At 43.0% G+C, this 22,363-nt stretch overlaps 1 protein-coding gene across 1 annotated transcript in view; it reads left to right on the top strand.

Annotated features, from left to right (window-relative positions):
• The window catches only part of LOC126482114 (uncharacterized), a 191,300-nt gene that overhangs the window by 64,530 nt on the left and 104,407 nt on the right, over window positions 1–22,363 (top strand). The window contains exon 2 of the mRNA XM_050106089.1: window positions 2,393–2,503. Within this exon, the coding sequence (XP_049962046.1) occupies window positions 2,393–2,503 (111 nt within the window). The remainder of the gene's footprint in view (window positions 1–2,392; window positions 2,504–22,363) is intronic.

The following is a 22,363-nucleotide window of genomic DNA, read 5'->3' as shown; positions in this document are numbered from 1 at the left end:
ATCTTGCCTAGTCGTCAAATGTGGGGTGTCTAGGAAACTTGCTTTTTCGGATCGCTAGATAACATCCAAACAAATCGTATTAATGGGCAGTTACAATAATTAACTTTCTGTCGCACTGATGTGTCGCAATCAAAGGGCGACATACGAATAACCAAGTTTCTTCAGTACAATTATTCCTTAGTCTGATACATAGAGGGTTCAAGCGAAGTAATGAGCTTTGAGGCTTCTGTGCAAGTCGCTAGTCTTGAGGCCCCTGTTTGACTGGGCCGTGACAAATCTGGCGCGGCGCTTATGTCTTCTTCGCATAGAGGCCGCTGCTGTTGTGTTGTCGTACTGGAGAGGAGTCGGTCAGCGTGCGACTGCCTGACCGCTTCTCACAGCTATCTCTGCTCTGTCGTTCCCAAATGGCGTGCCGGCGCTTGAATTTACGCCGTAACTGCAAGAAATACTGTTACAATGTAACGAGCCACTGGAGACCACTGAAATCTTGCAGCAAAATATTCATAAAATATACCTGAAAAACCTCCCAAATTTTGTTGCTGCAGTTCAGGTCCATCCTGTACAACGGAACCCTTGTAGAATCGCTTTGTTGTACAGTCTGTCTATCTGCCTGTCTGACTGTTAAAGACCCTTTGTCGCAGGAACGAGTAGACGTAGCAAGTTGAAAATTATGTCACATACTGAAGTCTATGGTTCCTTATCAGTGTAAAGTATTGAAGTTTCTAATTCAATATACTGAAAAGATATGTCCATATACGCCACCTGTTTTAATACTAGCTAAGTCGCTCATCAAAACCTATAGGATTTGTATTGTATTGTATGTTAACCGGGGCGTAGAAAAGATGGAGAGGCTCTGTCCCCGCCACAGCCGCAGCGGTCCACAAACTCACGACGACTACCGCAGTCCACTTCACCGCTCCGTTGCCCCACACGGAACCACTCTTTCAGGGTTATTGTACGGTTCGCCCCCCCCCCCCCCCTCCCTCCAGGGAACGTCTCACACTAGACGAGTGTAACCCCTATGTTTACCTAGTAGACTAATGATGGTGTACGTGCACATGGAGAACTTGTTTGCGCAGCAATCGCCGACATAGTATAGCCGAGGCGGAATGAGGGGCACCAGCCGCCATTCGCCGAGGCAGATGGAAAACCGGCTAAAAACCATCCAGAGGCTGGCCGGCTCACCAGACCTCGACAGAAGTCTGCCGGGCGGATTCGTGCCGGGGACCAGGCACTCCTTCCCACTCCGGAAAGCCGTGCGGCAGACCGCACGGCTAACCGGGCGGGCAACCTATAGGATACTTCCCCTTAGCCTAGAATCATGAAATTTGGCAGAAAGCAAGGTTTGACATTACAAATAAAGGAAACACTCCGAAAATGGTTAATTTGTGACTGTCACACACAAAAAATTATTTCTTTTGTTATTTGTTATCCGACTTCAGACTTAAAATTGAAACAGTCTCTAAAGTCTTGGAATTCCCAGGACCGATATCTTGCCAGTATCAATGTCGATAACAAGGAAAAATCGTCGCAATTCTTCATTCCTGGGATGGGTGAACTGTCGATACACATAATTAAATTTGTACAGAACCCTCAAAGAGCGATTCCTACTCGCACATGGGCGTTTTTTAAAATAAACATTACTATAGACAATATATAAAACACCAATGAAAGATATTTTCAAAATTCAGTGGCTTCCTTTTTTTAGTTGAGAAAATGGCACACCTATATAATGCATGCGGCCACTTACGCTTCATATTAGACGGCGACCACTGCAGGGTTAATGTGCACAAGAGTTGGGGATGGAGGCCAGCTGCGTATTGTATATCGTATGCATTAATGGACATTTCGGTGCCGCTGGAGCACGTGATGTATTTTTATTTATTTATGATTGAAGCCTCCCAGAAATAACATTGTGTACATTCCACAGGTTTTGTGCAGCACTAGCCTCAAATAAAAGAAGTCTTTTGAGCTAAATATTTCTTTGGGTTTGGCCCTTCCACTCTCAGGTCCTTGCTCTCTAGCCTTTCAAGTGGTACCAGAAGTACCCTCCGAGGCTTACAGAGGATAGATGTAGATGTAGACGTAGAAACGCCTGTATGAAGTTCTGGACTATCCAGTAATCACCCATCAAGTACCACGGATACACAGTCGTACTAAGCTACCACTGCCAACACGACAGTATTCAGAACTGGTCCTGGTTTGATACAAACCAGCAGTTGCTGCTCTCTTTATCGAAAACGACCATCACCGTTGCAGAATCTACTGTGATCACGAGATGCCACTTTGTGCCGTCTGTACACTTTGCATGCACTTACAGCATAGTCTGTTATGTCTTAATCAATTGGCGGTGACCTTTGCCCTGCTGACGTGTAATCTGCGGGTGTTACAGGGGAGTCTACCGACGACCAGCTACAAGTGGTGAGCCGCAAGGAGTGGCTGGCGGAGCCTCCCTCGCAGCCAGTGGACGTGGTGGAGGGCCCTCTTGACCTGGTCATCATCAGTGAGTATCGCTGTCACCGAGTGCTGCTACTCATGCTACTCACTTCAGATCTAGTGCTGAAAGTGAGGTCTGTAACAAAACGTTCATTCATCAGTGATAAATACCTTGTTATTAAACCCTGTGGCAGACTGAAACTGTCTGCTAGATGTGTTCCGAGCGTAGACTCTTACATTTGGCTGGTAACGCCAGCCGGCCGGAGTGGACGACCGGTTCTAGGCGCTACAGTCTGGAACCGCGCGACCGATACGGTCGCAGGTTCGAATCCTGCCTCGGTCATGGATGTGTGTGATGTCCTTAGGTTAGTTAGGTTTAAGCAGTTCTAAGTTCTAGGGGATTGATGACCTTAGACGTTAAATCCCGTAGTGCTCAGAGCCATTTGAACCATTTTTTTTTTGGTAACGCTAACTGAGCTATTCAGGCACAATTCATGATCATCTGTGGAGTTTAATTAGTTGGAAGAAGGTATTGGTGGAGAGAAACTTGGAGTGCATGGTAAACTTGTTTGGAGAAAATGTCAAAGGACTACATTCGAGTCTCATCTGGTTCGTAGCCTTAATCCATTCACTGTTTTGACTTCCATTTCGTCCACAGCGTCAAATGGTAGAGCAAAGTCTAATGCGTAAGTCGGGAAGGTACTGTATCTAAGGGTAAGAAAATTTTGGTCGGATCCGATTATTGTGAAGAAACCGGAGCCGAGGTTGAGGCTGTAATCTGGGTGGAATGCGTTGGTTTGCCGTTGTCAGGACAGGAACCCATGGTCTAGTGGTAGCGTCTCTGAGTAGTAATCAAAACGTCCTGGCTCCTGGGCTAAAACTCCGCCACTGCTTAAATTTTGAATAAAAATCACCAGCAATGGCGACCAAAGACTTCCGGCGTAAGAAGACACCCTCGTTCTGCCTACGGCCTTGTCGAAGAGGGCAGAGGAGCCGACAGAGTTCAGGGCACTCTCTTCCTCTTGGGGTGGGAAACTGGCCTTAAAAGGCTGACGAATCAACAGTGATCAACGGAATGAGGATGAAAGACGCAATGGAAATCACTACATTAAAGATTCATTATGTGTATGTGGCCTGTAATTGAAGAAAGTGGTATGATGAATCTGACTAGTCTCCCATGCGCCTCTCCAGGAGCCGACGGACAAGGGAGAGGTGACCATGAGAAAAAGATTGAGTAACCAACAAAACGGCAATGTTCTACGATTTGGGGCGCGGAATGTCATAAGTTCGAACGGGGTAGGGAAGCCAGAAAATCTTAAAAGGCAAATGCAGAGGCCCAAGCCAGATACAGTTGAAGTCTCTGAAATGAAATGGTCACTTAAGTATAGGGTAATCTGAAAAGCAACAGGAAATGGTATAACGGGGTAGGATTCTTTATGAATAGGGAGGTAAGGAAGAGAGTCAGTTACTGCGAACAGTGCAGTGATAGAGTTGCTCTTATCAGAAGCGACAGCAAACCAACACCGATAAAAATATTTCATTTGTACATGCTGACGCCGCAAGCAAAAAATGAAGATACAGAGAAACTGTAGGAGGATGTTGTGGAGGAAATTTGTACGCAAAGATAGACGAAAATCTAATAGTCATGGGAGATTGGAAAGCGGCTGTAGGAGAAAGATAAGATAAGATTACGGGAGGATATGTCCCTGGTAGAGAAATGAAAGAGAAGGAAGACTAATTCAGGTTTGCAATAAATGTTGTTGTTGTTGTTGTGGTCTTCAGTCCTGAGACTGGTTTGATGCAGCTCTCCATGCTACTCTATCCTGTGCAAGCTTCTTCATCTCCCAGTACCTACTGCAACCTACATCCTTCTGAATCTGCTTAGTGTATTCATCTCTTGGTCTCCCTCTACGATTTTTACCCTCCACGCTGCCCTCCAATGCTAAATTTGTGATCCCTTGATGCCTCAAAACATGTTCTACCAACCGATCCCTTCTTCTAGTCAAGTTGTGCCACAACCTTCTCTTCTCCCCAATCCTATTCAATACCTCCTCATTAGTTACGTGATCTACCCACCTCATCTTCAGCATTCTTCTGTAGCACCACATTTCGAAATCTTCTATTCTCTTCTTGTCCAAACTAATTATCGTCCATGTTTCACTTCCATACATGGCTACACTCCATACAAATACTTTCAGAAAAGACTTCCTGACACTTAAATCTATACTCGATGTTAACAAATTTCTCTTCTTCAGAAACGATTTCCTTGCCATTGCCAGTCTACATTTTATATCCTCTTTACTTCGACCATCATCAGTTATTTTACTCCTTAAATAGCAAACCTCCTTTACTACTTTAAGTGTCTCATTTGCTAATCTAATTCCCTCAGCATCACCCGATTTAATTTGACTAAATTCCATTATCCTCGTTTTGCTTTTGTTGATGTTCATCTTATATCCTCCTTTCAAGACACTGTCCATTCCGTTCAACTGCTCTTCCAAGTCCTTTGCTGTCTCTGACAGAATTACAATGTCATCGGCGAACCTCAAAGTTTTTACTTCTTCTCCATGAATTTTAATACCTACTCCGAATTTTTCTTTTGTTTCCTTTACTGCTTGCTCAATATACAGATTGAATAACATCGGGGAGAGGCTACAACCTTGTATCACTCCTTTCCCAACCACTGCTTCCCTTTCATGCCCCTCGACTCTTATAACTGCCATCTGGTTTCTGTACAAATTGTAAATAGCCTTTCGCTCCCTGTATTTTACTCCTGCCACCTTCAGAATTTGAAAGAGAGTATTCCAGTTAACATTGTCAGAAGCTTTCTCTAAGTCTACAAATGCTAGAAACGTAGGTTTGCCTTTTCTTAATCTTTATTCTAAGATAAGTCGTAAGGTTAGTATTGCCTCACGTGTTCCAACATTTCTACGGAATCCAAACTGATCTTCCCCGAGGTCGGCTTCTACCAGTTTTTCCATTCGTCTGTAAAGAATTCGCGTTAGTATTTTGCAGCTGTGACTTATTAAACTGATAGTTCGGTAATTTTCACATCTGTCAACACCTGCTTTCTTTGGGATTGGAATTATTATATTCTTCTTGAAGTCTGAGGGTATTTCGCCTGTCTCATAATATATAATGCAATAAATATCAGTCAGTAATAGTGAATTCTCTGTTCAAGAATCACGAGAGGAGGAAGTATGCTTGGAAAAGGGTGGGCGATACAGGAAGATTTCAGTTCTGTTACGTCATGGGCAGGCAGAGATTTTGAAATCAAATATTTGATTGTAAGACTTACTCAGTGCAAATATAGATTCATTTCACAATTTAGTAATGAAGAGTACGCTGACGTTTAAGAGACTAGTCAGGAACTCTCAGTGCGCAAGGAACTGAGATACGGAAGTGCCAAAGAATGAAGAGGTTCGTTTGAAGTGCTCTGTAGATACTGCGATAAAGAACAGCTCAGTAGGCAGTTCAGTTGAAGAGGAGTGGACATCTCTAAAAAGGCCAGTCACAGAAGTTACAAAGGTAAGCGTAGGTGCAAGGAAAGTAACTGTGAAGAAACCGTGGATAACAGAAGAAATATTTCAGTTGATCGACGAAAGAAGAAAATACCAAATTGTTCAAGGAGATTCAGCAATACAAAAATACAAGACACTTAGGAACGAAATAAATAGAAAGTGCAGGGAAGCCAAAGCAGAATGGCTACATGAACAATGCGAATAAATCGAAAACGAAATGATTGTCGAAAGTACGGACTCTGCATACAGAAATATCAAAACGGCCTTCCGTGAAATTAAAAGTAACGGCGTTAACATTAAAAGTGCAATGGAAGTTCCACAGTGAAATGCAGAGGAGAGAGTGGATAGTTGTAAACAGTAAACGGAATGCCTCTATGAGGAGGAAGACTTGTCTGAAAACAAAAAAAAAAAAAAAAAGAGTCGACAGGGAGGAGATAGGGGATACAGTATGAGAATGAGAATGTAAAGGAGTTTTGGACAACTTAAGATCAAATAAGGCAGAAAGATGGATAATATTCCATCGGAATTTCTAAAATCATTAAGGGTAGTGACAGAAAAACGACTACTCACGTTGGTGTGTAGAATATGTGAGAATGCCAACATATCGTCAGATTTCCGGGAAAACATCTTCGAGACAATTCCGAAGATAGCGAGAGCCGACGAGTGCGTGAATTATCGCACAGTCAGAGTAACAGCTCATACATCCAAGTTGCTGACAAGTATAATATACAGAAGAAAGGAAAAGAAAATTGGGGACCAGTTCGGTGACGATCAATTTGACATTAGGAGAGGTAAACGGTTCAGAGAGGCAGTTCTGACGGTGTGCTTGATAATGGAAGCAAGTAATCATCTTGGGATTGAAGCTCTTTTTTTTCGTGTTTGCTTTTTGGGTAGGGTCCGCCTTTAGCAAAACACAATTTTGTTTGCTGCAGTTGCAGCATCTTCAGTGACTTTTATTTCTCATCTGTTAAAGATAAAGAATGTTCTTTACTGTTTGTATACATGTAACTATTAGTTTTTAAGTCGTAATTACAGATATTTGAAAAACACATAAATTGTGAATTCATACCTTTTTACCTTTAAAGAACCAAGACACTTTCGTAGGATTTGTTGACCTACAAAAGTGTATGACGTTCTAAAACAGTGCAAAGTGATCGAAATTCGGAGAAAATAAGGAATAAGCTGTAGGGGAAGACAAGTAATGTATAAGAATCAAGAGGGAACAATAAGACTCGAACGAAGCGCTCGGATTACAAAGAGAATGAGGCAGGGATGTAATTTTGCGTCCCTACTGTTCAGTCTATACATTGAAGAAACAATGACGGAAATAACAGAAAGGTTCAAGAGTGGAATGAAAATTCAAGATGGAAGGACATCAACGTTTCACTGACGACACTACTATCCTTAGTGAAGGTGAAGAAGAATCACAGGATCTGTTGAGGGGAATGAGCAGCCTAATGAGTGTAGAATATGGACTGAGAGTAAACCGAAGAAAGATGAAAGTAATGAGAAGTAGCAGAAACGTTAACAGCAAGAAACTGAACTTCGGAATTGGGGATCATAAAGTAGACGAAGCTAAGGAATTCTGCTACCTTGGAAGCAAAGTAACCCATTATGGACGGAGCAAAGAGGACATAGTAGGCAGACTAGTACTGGCAAAGATGGCTTTCCTGGCCAAGAGAAGTCTACTAGTATCTAACATAGGCCTTAATTTGGCTCAAATGGTTCAAGTGGCTCTGAGCACTATGGGACTTAACATCTGTGGTCATCAGTCCCGTAGAACTTAGAACTACTTAAACCTAATTAACGTAAGGACATCACACACATCCATGCCCGAGGCAGGATTCGAACCTGCGACCGTAGCGGTCACGCGGTTCCAGACTGAAGCGCCTAGAACCGCACGGCCACACCGGCCGGCCTTAATTTGAAGGAGAAATTTCTAAGAATGTTCGTTTGGAAGACAGCATTGTGTGGCAGGGAATCATTAACTGTGGGAAATCCAGAAAAGAAGAGTATTGGAGCATTTGAGATATGGTGCTACTGAAGAACGTTGAAAATTAGACGTACTGACAAGGTAATGGATGAGGAGTCTCTTCGTATAATCGTCAAGGAATGCGATGTATAGGAAACACTGACAAGAAGATGAAGGGCAGGATGATAGGACATCCGGTAAGACATCAGGAAATATACATGATACTAGAAGGAGCTCTAGAGGCTAAAAATATAGAGAAAGACAGAGATTTTAATACATCCAGCAGATAAATAAGGACGTAATTTGCAAGTGATACTCTGAGATGAAATGGTTGGCGTTGGTGAGGAATTTGTGATGTGCATCATCAGACCAGTCGGAAGACTGATGACTCAAAAAATAAATAAATATATAAGTAAGTAAAGAAATAAATAAAAGGACTTCAATTTATAGGAAATACAACATCATAACAAAAACAAAAAAAACAAACAATAAACCTGAAAGAGTTATATCTATGGCAAACTTAGAAATTTTCTGCAAAAAATGACATTTTCTCTGACTTATTTTGTTGGGCACTAAATATTTAGTTTGACACATTCACATAAAATGTTTTATAGAGTCGCTGATATCGGCTATCATTACTCATTATCAGAGACGGTGAAAGCAGCATCAGATGATCTCCAAGTGATGTTTTGTCAAAGCCTGGTTAGCAGCAGATGCTGCATTCAGTCGTTCTGCTGATGGCCAATGGTAGCTGATACTGGTGAGTAACGTAAAACATTTTATGTGATTGCGTCATCAAAATATGAAGTGTTCAGTGGGAAATTTTCTGTCACCCACGAAGGGAGAGTGAACGGGCAGATTGAAACTATGAGCTGGGTTGTGACTTGTGTTTGGAAAAGTAAGTCGGCTAGGGTATTACCTACGAAAGGCAAGAGTCTGCTGCACAGTGAATGATGCATTCTACGAGAGCTTTTCGAAAATAAGACCCGATTGTCCGCGGAGTGGAGACCACTGCGAAAATCAAAAATGTTTTTATTTGTAACAGGCAGCTACACCTTCCAGCTATTTTTCTACACAGCCGCCGCCACGAGTGATATTTGTCGTAGCGTTGTACCAATTTTACAATATCCTCGTCATAGAAGGCAGCCGCCTGTGCTTTCTGCCTATTCTTTACGCTTGTCTTCAACTTGCTGCCTGTGTCTAAAAGTTGTCTTCGTAGCCAGCGGTTCATGTCAGCAGAGATGAAACTCAGGGGGAGCTAATGACGGGTTTGTACTGTGGATGAACAAACACTTCCCATCGAAAACGCTGCAGGAGCATCTCCATTGGTCTTGCAGCATGCTGCCGAGATTTTTCTTGAAGGAAGGAACGCATGACAGTTACGTTATGTGAGCTGCATGACATCAGGTGAAATCTCTCACCAGGCCATCATAGTTGGCAGTAGATGCTATTTTCTACGTTTCTTTACGTGCTCACTGGGCGTTCAGAACTGAAAACAGCGACATGACGCAAACGACGGGTATGTGGGAGACACTGTCCAACATATCTGAGCAAAGCTTCATAGGATTCTCGTTGTGGCTTCCATTTCGCGGCCGATCGAACCTTACCTTCCAAATACACCACGTAGAAATAGAATAATTCGTTGGCTTTAGCTAAGATATTCTCTGCCACATACCGTTCTCCTGCCAACAGATTGGAATCCCACATCCTTGTACATATTGACTAGAGTGAGAAGAGCATTTCGAAAGCTAGAACAAAAGTTGCTGCTTTGCTCTTCCGATTCTTGCCGAGAATATTTCCTGTCCCTCTCCGCCAGCCGTGTCGACGCTTCATCGGTTGAGTACCGTCCACCCCGAGCTTTCTCACACCTGTAGAGGTTACCACCACCGTCACCTTACTGATGTCGATACAATCATCACCGTGCAGACCTTTCATCTTCCTATGAAATTCAGTTGGAGGCATGGTTTCTACGGCTAGAAACTCTGTCACATCACGTTGTTTCTCACCCACTGACATAGTTACGCTACACACTGCCAGATCACACGATGAAATTCAGAGTCCCTTAACGACAGAGGGTGCAACTTGCGTTAGCGAAACAGGAATGTCGACTAACAAGGGGAGGCCACGACGTTTGGGGGTAACAGATTTACTTCAACTGTGTGCAGCTCTAGTTGGCCATTAAAACAACATAATATGCAAGTGGTAAGATGCATTACTCTGACAATTCCGAGAAGATCGCAAGAGAAGTTTTGCGCGTCTTTTATGTAATACATGTAGATTCTGTGCGTAGCGCCTGCGTGTCAGACATCGCGGTTGTCAAGTGGGTTTTCGCCGGCACGGTAGCTTAGTGTGTTCGGTCAGAGGTTTAGCTATCCTCTGTAATACACTGAAGCACCAAAGAAACTGGTATAGGCATGGGTATTCAAGTATAGAGATATGTAAGCAGGTAGAATACAGCGCTGAGTTCGGCAACGCCTATATGAGACAACAAGGGTCTGGCGCAGTTGTTAGATCGGTTACTGCTGTTGCAATGGCAGTCTATCAAGATTTAAGTGAGTTGGAATGTGGTGCTACAGTCGGCGCACGAGCGATGGGACACAGCATCTCCGAGGTAGCGATGAAGTGGAGATTTTCCCATATGACCATTTCACGAGTGTAACGTGAATATCAAGGATCCGGTGAAACATCAAATCTCCGACATCGCCGCGGCCGGAAAAAGATCCTGTAAGAACGGGACCAACGACGACTGAAAAGAGTCGTTCAACGTGACAGAAGTGCAACCCTTCCGCAAATCGCTGTAGATTGCAATGCTGGGTCATCACCAAGTGTCAGCGTGCGAACCGTTCAATGAAAGAACATCGATATGGGGTTTCGGAACCGAAGGCCCACTCGTGTACCCTTGATGACTGCACGACACAAAGCTTTACTCCTCGCTTGGGCCAATCAACACCGACATTGGACTGTTGATGACTGAAAACATGTTGCCTGGTCGGACGAGTCTCGTTTCAAATTGTATCGAACGGATGGACGTCTGCGGGTTTGGACACAACATCATGAATCCACGGACCCTGCATATCAGCAGGTGACATTTCAAGCTGATGGAGGCTCTGCAATGGTCTGGGGCGTGTGCTATGGGTCTCTTGATACGTCCAGATGCGACTCTGAGTAGTTACACGTGCGTAAGCATCCTATCTGATCACCTGCATCCATTCATGTCCACTGTCGATTCCGACGGACTTGGGCAATTACGGCAGGACAATGCGACACCCCACAGATCCAAAACGCTGCAGAGTAGCTCTAGCAACACTCTTCTGAGTTTAAACACCTGTGCTGGCCACCAAACTCCCCAGACATGAACATTATTGAGCATATCTGGGATGCCTTGCAACATGCTGTTCAGAGGGGCTCTCCACCCCCTCGTACTCTTACGTATTTATGGACGGCCCTGCAGGATTCATAGTTTCAGTTCCCTTCAGCACTACTTCAGACATTAGTCGAGTCCATGCCACGTCGTGTTGCAACACTTCTGCGTGCTAGCGGGGCCCTACACGGTTTAGGCAGGTGTACCAGTTTCTTTGGATCTTCAGTGTAAAAAACTGACAATAGATTAAAGAGGAACTTGAGCGGATGTCATGGGACGCCTGTCGCGAACAAATGCAACGAACTATAACGAACAAAGTGAGATTCTTAAAGAAAAAAAAGTTGTTAGCGATCGAGATTCGTGGGACGATCGTGTATGAAGCGACGGTTCGGCTCCGGGTCAAAGGCTTAATCTATATTTTTTCTTCACTGATCATATTATTTAATTTGTATGACCTTTGAGAGGTAATATAATTTAAAAAATTGCTTTTGCATGAAGTTTTAGTGAATTTCATGTTATTTGACAACTTACTATTTTTAATTAAATTTAGTTAATAGAACAGACATATTTATAATTATCGGCAAGTAAATGAAAAAAGGTATAGAGTTTTCCTGATAATGTATGCCTATCGTCATGTGTGAAATCCCTTATACAGACAATCTGTTAAGGTACCAGAAACTACTTTGCTCCTCGACGCTTCGAGCTGCAGACACAGAAGTCTGAGCGGGAGTCGAAACTTCGCCTCACACGCGTTCAAACGCTAATCAGTTGACCACCAGGAGCTCTAACCTCCGACATCTAGATACAGGTACATCAGTTACATAAAGACGCGTAAAATTTCTCGTGCGATTTTCTCGGAATTGCCAGAGTAGTGTAACTTACTGTTTGTACATTATGTTGTTTTAATGGCCTACTAACGATGTACAAAGTGTTGATCCCAATGTCATGGCCTCTTTTCAGTACGCCCTTGTACAAACTAAGGGGTAAAAACAATCCACGGTTTCTAGGACAATAAAAATGAGAGAACTGAAAAGAAATCTGATTTTGAGTTTTTAATCATAACGTTGAAACTTTTGTCTCCACCAGGTCGTGGAGTGCTGGCGATAGTTTTTCATTATTTGTGTTCTATATAAGATCATAGTTGCCATCCAGATGGACCATAGGAGTTAGAATTCAGGGAAAAGGGGAAGTAGCAGTTACGGTCTCCGTTGCAGTAGTGGCGTCTTGTAATTTTCTGCAACAGTGGTGTGTCGGATCATAGATTTAATAGGATTTGTTTCTGTAATACACTGAAGCACCAAAGAAACTAGTATAGGCATGGGTATTCAAGTACAGAGATATGTAAGCAGGCAGTAAGTGTTTTATTGTCTTTGGAGATTCTCCTGTCCAGATATGCAAACATATCGACTAAAATCAATAGGGAATTAAAATGTTTGTTGTGTATGTATGAATGAACGAGGCCTCCTATCGCTGTTCTTAACTGTACTATTGTAACTTCTTAAGAGAAACTTAAATGATAAGTCCACTCTTGGCTACTGGCTGAACGGAATAAATCTGTTGTGAAAAAGAATGCCTATGGTGTGGCAACGTCTCATGTCTTTGCTTAAAAATAAAAGTGAACTTAAGCACCCACATACACTCATCCACTCATACCATACAACGGAATATACAGATATAATTATAAAATTACAATAACATTTAGTATTCAAGTAGGTAAGAAAGACTATTGCAGCTCGTGGGGAGCACTGAATATTATTGTTACTCTTATTAACATTTCTTATAAATGCTTCCAGAATGAGATTTTCACTCAGCAGCGGAGTGAGCGCTGATATGGAACTTCATGGCAGCTTAAAACTGTGTACCAGACCGAGACTCGAACTCGGAACCTTTGCCTTTCGTGGGCAAGTGCTCTACAACTGAGATACCCAACCACGACTCACGATCCCCTCCCTACAGCTTCAGTTCCTCCAGTACCTCGTCTCTTACCTTCCAACAGTGGTAGAACACTTGCCCGCGAAAGGCAAAGGTCCCGAGTTCGAGTCTCGGTCCGGCACACAGTTTTAATATGCCAGGAAGTTTCAGGTTGTAAATGTTTGAACTGTTGCGAATCGAATGAAACTGTGCAGAGCAATTCAGGGGCAGTTAATCATCACTGAATTGAAATGGTATGTGTAGCAAAAGTGTTAATCCTCTACTACTTTCCAGAATGAAACTTTACTCTGCGGAGTGACCACCCTCTTGCACAGTTAGTTAGCAAACATGTTTTCACGGACATGAGTTACAATTCAAAATATCGTGTACGCTGTCCCCTCTGCAAGCCCCAGAAGTCTGTAAAGGGAATTTTTCAACTCCCTGTTAACAGACTAAGATAAGTATCTGTGGAGGTTTAATTCTTTTCAGGTTTGAAACAGGTGAAAGTAAGTAATGCACGTTTTGACCATTTCATCGAATAAGTTGCACATAATCCAAAAACCAAGCACACTCACCAAAATCTATTGCCAACCTAGGAAATCTGATGAAATTCTAGCCCTGACTGATGTGTAATACACGTAGTAGTGATAAAATGACATTCTTTAACAGGTCAAAGGGATTAGCGCGAATCGTATGTGACGTGTTTAGATGTGTAATGTTTATAGTAATATGCACCTACGTTTAGTTTTGTTGGTATTGCAACGGCACATCGAGGCTGTATAAGGGCAGTGGTCATGCTGGCCAAGATCGGTTCGCTTTGCGAGATCGGTAAGTCAAGACGTGCGTTCATGATCGGCTTGTCAGCAGCATTAGCGTTTGAAATTTTTTGACTGACAAGTTTAGGACATGTGGAATTTTTGCAGGATTTCGGGAACTCAGAGGTTTTTCCACCGTCGGGTTTTGAACTGCAGCGTTGTGTTTAAAGACTTGTGGAATTGCAGCACAGTTTCGTAGTCTTTGAAAGTTATTCGCAACCAATATTCCGAACTTTAACTTTGAAAAGCAATGTGGTGAACCTGACTTCGTGCATTCTGAACCTAAGTCACAAACAGATCTTCCACTGCATTCACAACATTAAGGATCAATCAGTATTTTAATTACTGAACAGTACTCAGCTTGTGTTAAGCACGTTTATTCGTTTTGCCAATGGTAATTGTCTCTGCAGCTTAATCAAGCTATAGGAAGTTAAGAGAACAGGGTATTGCGGCAGATTCGTGGCCCCCTGCTAGATTTATGAAGCCTAAAAACTTTAAGAATCGGTCTCGCACTCAGTTAAGAGTGTAATTCTCTTTACACGCATAAAAATAGGTGCTGTTCTTGATTATTTTTCAAATAAAACAAAAAAATCTGATGATATAGTTCTAGTTCTTACACTCTTATCTGTAGGAAACATTTTTCTGTCCACATCTGACGCTCTCTGAAAGCGCTGTAACCGCTGTACAAAGTGGAAAGACTCCTTGCAGCCGGAACATTAATCATCGGCGGGAATTCCCGAAGCCCATCTACTGAACTTGAAACAAAATAATTTTGTATAAGTCATTTAAAACATATTTTATACCAGCATACATAGAAAAATTCAAAAATGTTACCTTCTAACAGAATGGTGACATATTGAAACAAATGTGCACTGAAAATGGACTTTTGAAGATATAGCAGAACGGTTACGTGTGCTGGTATAGAATTCAATTTAGAATGGTGGCATCTAACTCCAATCAAAATCGTATGTAACCGCTCTCAAGCTCTGTTTCTCGTCAGTTTAAGAAATACAGGTTTTAGGAAAACGCATTTGCAGTTACTTTTCTAGTAGTTAAGATTAAGATGCTTCTAGTCAGCCATCTCTGGATAATACAGAAATTCTTCGAGGTCCAAAAGGAATCCTACTCCACCTTGTTCGTGGCTACGGTGGTCCTGCCGGCCTCTTTGTCAGCTTCTCTCATCTGCTGCTCTGTTCTCTCGATAAGCTTTCCATCTGATTTTGTTCAGAAGTTGTAACGGCTTGGTCCGATCTCAGGTTAGAGCACGTTCATGTTGTTATTGTTGTTATCTTCAGTGCAAAGACTGGTTTGATGCAGCTCTCCATGCTGCTCTATCCTGAGCAAGCATCTTCACCTCCGTGTAACTACTACACCCTACAACCGTCTGAATTTGCTTAATGCGTTCATCACTTGGCCTTCCTCTACGATTTTACCCCCCCCCCCCCCCCCCTCTCTCACGCAGCCCTCCAGGACTAAATTGATGACCCCTTGTTGCCTCAGAAAATGTGTCCTACCAACCACCCTTCCTTCTAGTCAGGTTGTGCCACAGATTTCTCTTCTCCTCAGTTCTATTCAGTAGCTCCTCATTAGTTACGTGGTGTACCCATCCAATCTTCAGCATTCTTCTGTAGCACCACATTTCAAAAGCTTCTATTCTCTTCTTGTCTAAACTGTTTATCGCCCATGTTTCATTTCCATACATAGCTACACTCCTTACAAATACTTTCAGAAAGGAATTCCTGACACTTAAATCTATACTCGATGTTAACAAATTTCTCTCCTTCAGAAACACTTTTCTTGCCGTTGCCAGTCTACATTTTATATCCTCCCTACGTCGACCACCATCTGTTATTTTCCTCCCCAAATAGGAAAACTCGTTTACTACATTAACTGTCTCATTTCCTAATCTTATTTCCTCGACATCACCTGATTTAATTCGAGTAAATTCCATTATCCTCGTTTTGCTTTTGTTGATGTTCATCTTATATCATCCTTTCCAGACACTATCCATTCCGTTCAACTGCTCTTCCAAGTCCTTTGCTGTCTCTGACAGAATTACAATGTCATCGGCGAACCTCAGAGTTTTTATTTCTTCTCCCTGCACTTCATTTTTACTCCAAATTTTTCTTTCGTTTCCTTTACTGTTTGCTCAACATGCAGACTGAATAAATCGGGGATAGATTACAACCCTGTGTCACTGCTTCCCTTTCATGCCCCTCGATTCTCAAAATTGCCATCTGGCTTCTGTACAAATTGTAAATAGCCGTCCTTTCCCTGTATTTTACCCCTGCCACATTTAGAATTTGAAAGAGAGTATTCCAGTAAACATTGTCAAAAGCTTTCTCCATGTCTACAAATCCTATAAATGAAGGTTTGTCTGCAGGTTTGCCTTTCCTTAACCTATCTTCTATGAGAAGTCGTAGGGTCAGTATTGCCTCACGTGTTCCAACATTTCTACGGAATCCAAACTGATCTTCCTCAAGGTCGGCTTCTACCAGTTCTTCCAATCTTCTGTAAAGGATTAGTGTTAGTATTTTACAACCGTGACTTATTAAACTGGTAGTAAGGTAATTTTCACGCCTGTCAGCACATGTTTTCTTTGGAATTTCTTGCTCACCAAAAGGAAGAGTTTTGTCATGGCTGGCTCTCCCAAGGACACCAGTAGCTCTACAGGAATGCCGTCCGAAGTGGCCGTGCGGTTCTAGGCGCTGCAGTGTGGAACTGCGAGACCGCCACGGTCGCAGGTTCGAATCCTGCCTCTGGCATGGATGTGTGTGATGTCCTTAGGTTAGTTAGGTTTAACTAGTTCTAAGTTCTAGGGGACTAATGACCTCAGAAGTTGAGTCCCATAGTGCTCAGAGTCACTTGAACCATCTACCGGAATGTTGTCTACTTCCGGGGCCTTGTTTCGACTTCAGTCTTTCAGTGCTTTCTCAAAGTCTTCTCACAATATCATATCTCCCTTCCATCTCCATAATATTGCCCTCAAGTACATCTCCTTTGTACAGACCTTCTATACACACCTTCTAACTTCCTGGTTTCCCTTCTTTGCTGAGGACTGGTTTACCTTCTCCTAAGGTCTCCCATTTTCCTGTAGGCAGCATGTATCTTACCCCTTGCCGGCCGGTGTGGCCGAGCGGTTCTAGGCGCTTCAGTCTGGAACCGCGTGACCGCTACGGTCGCAGGTTCGAATACTGCCTCGGGCATGGGTGTGTGTCATGTCCTTAGGTTAGTTAGGTTTAAGTAGTTCTAAGTTCTAGGGGACTGATGGCCTCAGATGTTAAGTCAACTAGTGCTCAGAGCCATTTGAACCATTTTTATCTTACCCCTAGTGATATGTGCTTCTACATCCTTACATATGTCCTCTAGCCATTCCTGCTTACCCATTTAGAGCCTTCTGTCGATCTCATTTTTTAGTTGTTTGTATTCCCTTTCGCCTACTTCATTTATTGCGTTTTATATTTGTCCTTTCACAAATTAAATTCAATTGCGTTACCCAAGGATTTCTACTAGCTCTCGAATTTTTACTTACTTGCTCCTCTGCTGCCTTCTCTATTTCATCTCTCAAAGCTACATATTCCTCTTCTACTGTATTCTTTTTCATTGTTCTTGCCAATCGTTCCTCAATACTCTCTCTGAAACTCTCGACAACCTTTTGTTCTTTCGGTTTATTCAGGTTCCATCTCCTTAAATTCCTGTCTTTTTTGCAGTTTCTTCAGTTTTAATCTGCAGATCATAACCAATAAATTGTGGTCAGACTCCATATATGCCCCTGGAAATGTCTTGCAGGTTAAAATCTTGGTTCCGAAATCTCTGTCTTACCATTATATAATCAATCTGAGACCTTCCGGTGTGTCCAGGTCTCTTCCACGTTTACAGCCTTCGTTCATGATTCTTAAACCATGTGTTAGCTATGATTAAATTATGCTCTGTGCAAAATTCCGCCAGGTGGCGTCCTCTTTCATACCTTTACCCAGTCCATATTCGCATACTAATTTTCCTTGTCTTCGTTTTCCTACTATCGAATTCCAGTCCCCCATGACTATTAAATTTTTGTCTCCCTTAACTACCTGAATAATTTCTTTTATTTCACCATACATTTCTTCAATCTCCTCTTCATCTGCCGAGCTAGTTGGCATATAAACGTCTGCTGCTGTGCTACTGTGGTAAGTGTGGGCTTCGGGTCTATCTTAGCTACAATAATGCGTTCATTATGTTGTCCCTATTAGATTATCAGCGTTTCTATTTTTTATTCGTTATTGAACCTACTCCTGCATTATCCTGTTTGATTTTGTATTTATAACCATATTTCACCTGACCAGAAGCCCTGTTCCTCCTGGCACCGAACTTCACTAATTCCAACTGTATATAACTTTAACCTATTCATTTCCCTTTTTATATTTTCTAACCTGCCTGCCCGAATAAGGGATCTGACATTCCACGCTCTGATGCGTAGAACGCCAGTTTTGTTTCTACTGTTAACGACATCCTCCTGAGAGTCTCCTGGGAGACTATTTTACCTCCGAATATTTTATCCAAGAGGATGCCATCACTTTAACCACACTGTAGAGCTGTATGCCCTTGAGAAAAATTACAACTGTAGTTTCCCCTTGCTTTCAGCTGTTCGCGGCACCAGCAAAGGTAGGCCATTCTGGTCGATGTGACAAGTCAGACCAATCAATCATCCAGATTATTGCCCCTGGAACTACTGAAAAGGCTGCTGTTCCTCTTCAGGAACCACACGTTTCTCTGGCCTCTCAACAGATACCCCTCCGTTGTGGTTGCACCTACGGCAGTGCTATCTGTATCGCTGAGGCACGCAAGCCCCCCCCCCCCCCCCCCCCCCCCCCCACACACACACACACCAACGGCAAGATGTGTGCTTCATGTGAGTGGAGGGGCGGGGGGTGAGCTCGTTATGGACATTATCACGTTCATAATATACATCATGTCTGTTAGGCAACTGGCGAAATAACATGCTGCCGCATTGGCCACTTTTTCCCGGTCTGACTGGTTTTTGAGTACAATTTTTCACAACTCGCCCTGTAACTCAATAAAGGAGCATCTGGTGTCTTTGGGAGGGACATAATGACCGATGTAAACGACACAGACAGGCCAAGGAGCCACCGTATTTAAAGTCAACTGGGAACTTTAGCCGCCACGTTCTGCAGCGTCAGGACAACTGATACCTAGGTGAGCACGGAATCATATGTTTGTGTTTGTTATACCATAGCATTTGCTGCTGTCGGTCACAGAAATGACGCATTTCGGGAGACGGTTCGCGTTATTAGGTGCGTTTGGCGTGTACTGTATCATTTTAAGCGTTATATTGGGTATGCTCGAGCTGCTGCATTATTTTGGTGATTTTACTATAATGTAAGCAAGCGTGTTTTAGTAATTACTAATGTATCTTTCCCTATAGATACAGGCGGTTCCGTTTATGACTTTTAAATTCGATTATTCTGTTTCTGACTCGAATAACAGTTCACTCTTAGTAGTACTGCCTTACATACACTGAGGTGGCAAAACTCTTGAGATACCTCCTAATATCGTTTCGGATTTCCTTTTGTCCTGTGTAGAGCGACTAATCGACATGGCATGGACTCAACAAGTCTCTGGAAGTCCCCTGCTTAAACATTCAGCCATGCTGTTCCTACTGTGAAAGTGTTACCGGCGCAGGATTTTGTACACGAACTAACCTGTCGATTAAGTCCCATAAAAGTTCGATAGGTGGCCAAATCATCCGCTCGAATTGTTCAGAATGTCCTTCAAACCAGTCGTGAGCAATTGCGGCCCGGTGACATGGCACATTGTCATCCATAAGAATTCCATCATTGTTTGGGAACACGAAGTCCATAAACAGTTGCAGATGGGCTCCAAGTATCCGAAAATAACATTTTCCAGTCAAAGATCATTAAGTCGAACCAAGGGACCCAATCCTTTCCATGTAAATAAAGTCCGCGCTATCATGGAGCCACCACCAGCTTGCCAGTGCCTTGTTGACAACTTGGGTAAATGGGCTTGTGAGGTCTGCATCACACTCGAAGCCTACCATTAGCTCTTACCAACTGAAACCGAGTCTCATCCGACCAGGTCAATGTTTTCCAGTCGTCTACGGTCCAACTCGTGCGGTCACGAACACACTTGAAGCGTTGCAGGCAATGTCGTGCTCTTAGCAGAGGCACTCGCAACTGTCGTCTGCTGCCATAGCCCATTAACATCACATTTACCCGCAACGTCGTAACAGATACGTTCGTCGTACGTCCCACGTAGATTCCAGCGTTTATTTCACGCAGCATTGCTTGTCTCTTGACATTGACAACTCTACGTAAACGCCGCTGCTCTCGGCTGTTAACTTAACGCCGTCGGCCACTGCATTGTCCTTGGTGAGAGATAATGCCTGAGATGTGTTATTCTCAATCCACTCTTGACACTATGAATCTCGGAATATTGAGCACTCTAATGATTTCCGAATGTCCTATGCGTCTAGTTCCAACTACTATTCCGCGCTTAAAATATGTTAATTCCCTTCATGCGGCCACAATCTCGTCGGAAAACTGATTGCAAATGGCAGCTCCACAAAAGCACTGCCATTTTATACTTCGTGAACACAATAATACCACCAACTGTATATGTGCATATCGCTATCCCATGAACTTTGTAAAAAAAAATGGTTCAAATGGCTCTGAGCACTATGGGACTCAACTGCTGTGGTCATAAGTCCCCTAGAACTTAGAACTACTTAAACCTAACTAACATAAGGACATCACACACATCCATGCCCGAGGCAGGATTCGAACCTGCGACCGTAGCGGTCGTGCGGTTCCAGACTGTAGCGCCTTTAACCGCTCGGCCACTCCGGCCGGCGAACTTTGTAAGCCCAATGCATTCATCAGAAGTACATTTAACAGATGTTTGGTATTTGTGATGAAAACAAACCATCGTCGAGCATACAAACCATAAAAAACGTAGGTCGAATGTTTAACTAATGATGAAAACTCCAGCATTATGCTGATTTTGTGTGGCTTTGAGCAGTTCTAATGCTAACTGAAGGCAGGACTTTGATGTAATATTGCTCTGGGATATTTGTTTCTTCGGATAAAAGCAGTTATCAGATCCCCAAAGTCAATTCATTCAGGTTGAATTTTTATACATTTGTATAACCTGTTTCGTGATTCAGCATCTGATGTGATATCAATCTTCTGTTGTCGTTGTTTCTACATCCATAAACTTTCAAGAACTATTTGATAATGGATAAAATAAAACTGAATCATATTAGTGTACGTTGTGCACTGACCTAAAAAACAAACCTGTACTGAGAATCTAATATTTCTGTTGTAAAGCTAATAGGGATAGAGAGAACCAAAATAGAACACGTTTATGCTTGACTGCAATTCTGTTACATAAGCGTACAGTTATTCGATATTAAGATGCGGCCCATGCTACAGGGTGGTTTTTTCCACCGTGTACAAACTTTTGGAACCGATCGACGAGAGGATACAGAACAAAAAAGGTCTAATGAACTTACGTCCGGAAATGCATGGTTTCCATGCTAGAGACATTTCAATCATACATTGTTACAGAGACTGCGATGTAATACGCGCTGTACCGTGAAGTCAGTTACAGTATGTGTTGAAAATGGTTTCCATGTGCCTCAACGCTTGCGTGTACGCGTCGTAGCATGTTCTGTCTCACACGTTCGAATCATCAATGACACTTTTTCCAGCAGGGGAGGTAAAGTCACACGCAAGACACGCCGATAGTTCCAGCCTGCTGGGCGACGTGGAAGGAAGACTGGACCCGAAATACGATCGCCGATTATCCCGGCCCACACGTTCCGGCTGCACCGATGCCGATGATTCGCAATCATCATACGATGGGGGTTCTGCAGAACATCTCACAGATGACTTTTATGAAAGATGAAGATATCACTACGCGTAAAGCTGGCTTCACCTGTGAATAGGGTGGATGACACAAATCACGGAAGCGTGGTTGGCTGGTGAAGAAACCAGCGACAAAACCGCTCCCGATGTGGAAAGTCTGTCGCTAGTAAGCCCTGCACACGCTGTAAGTGATAAGGATAGTAACAATTGTTATGGAGAATGTTCCACACAGTCGTCTGGCTTGCCCTTTACTAGCGAGCCAATTGCCTGGTACTGACACGGCGGTCGCTTTCCGCAATGTTAATCAAATTTTCCTCCAAGTCTTTTGTCCGAACATTTCTGGTACGTCCTTCATGGTTTCTTGCTTCCTGAAACAACCCTGTCTCAGACAAACGGTGAAACGCTGTTGCAAACATTGAATGGTGTGCTTATTGTCAGCGAGGATAAGTCTCCTGATACAAATT

This window comes from Schistocerca serialis, chromosome 5 (assembly GCF_023864345.2).
Source record: "Schistocerca serialis cubense isolate TAMUIC-IGC-003099 chromosome 5, iqSchSeri2.2, whole genome shotgun sequence".
In the NCBI taxonomy this organism is placed as follows: domain Eukaryota; kingdom Metazoa; phylum Arthropoda; class Insecta; order Orthoptera; family Acrididae; genus Schistocerca; species Schistocerca serialis.
This window is presented reverse-complemented; position numbering and strand designations above follow the sequence as displayed.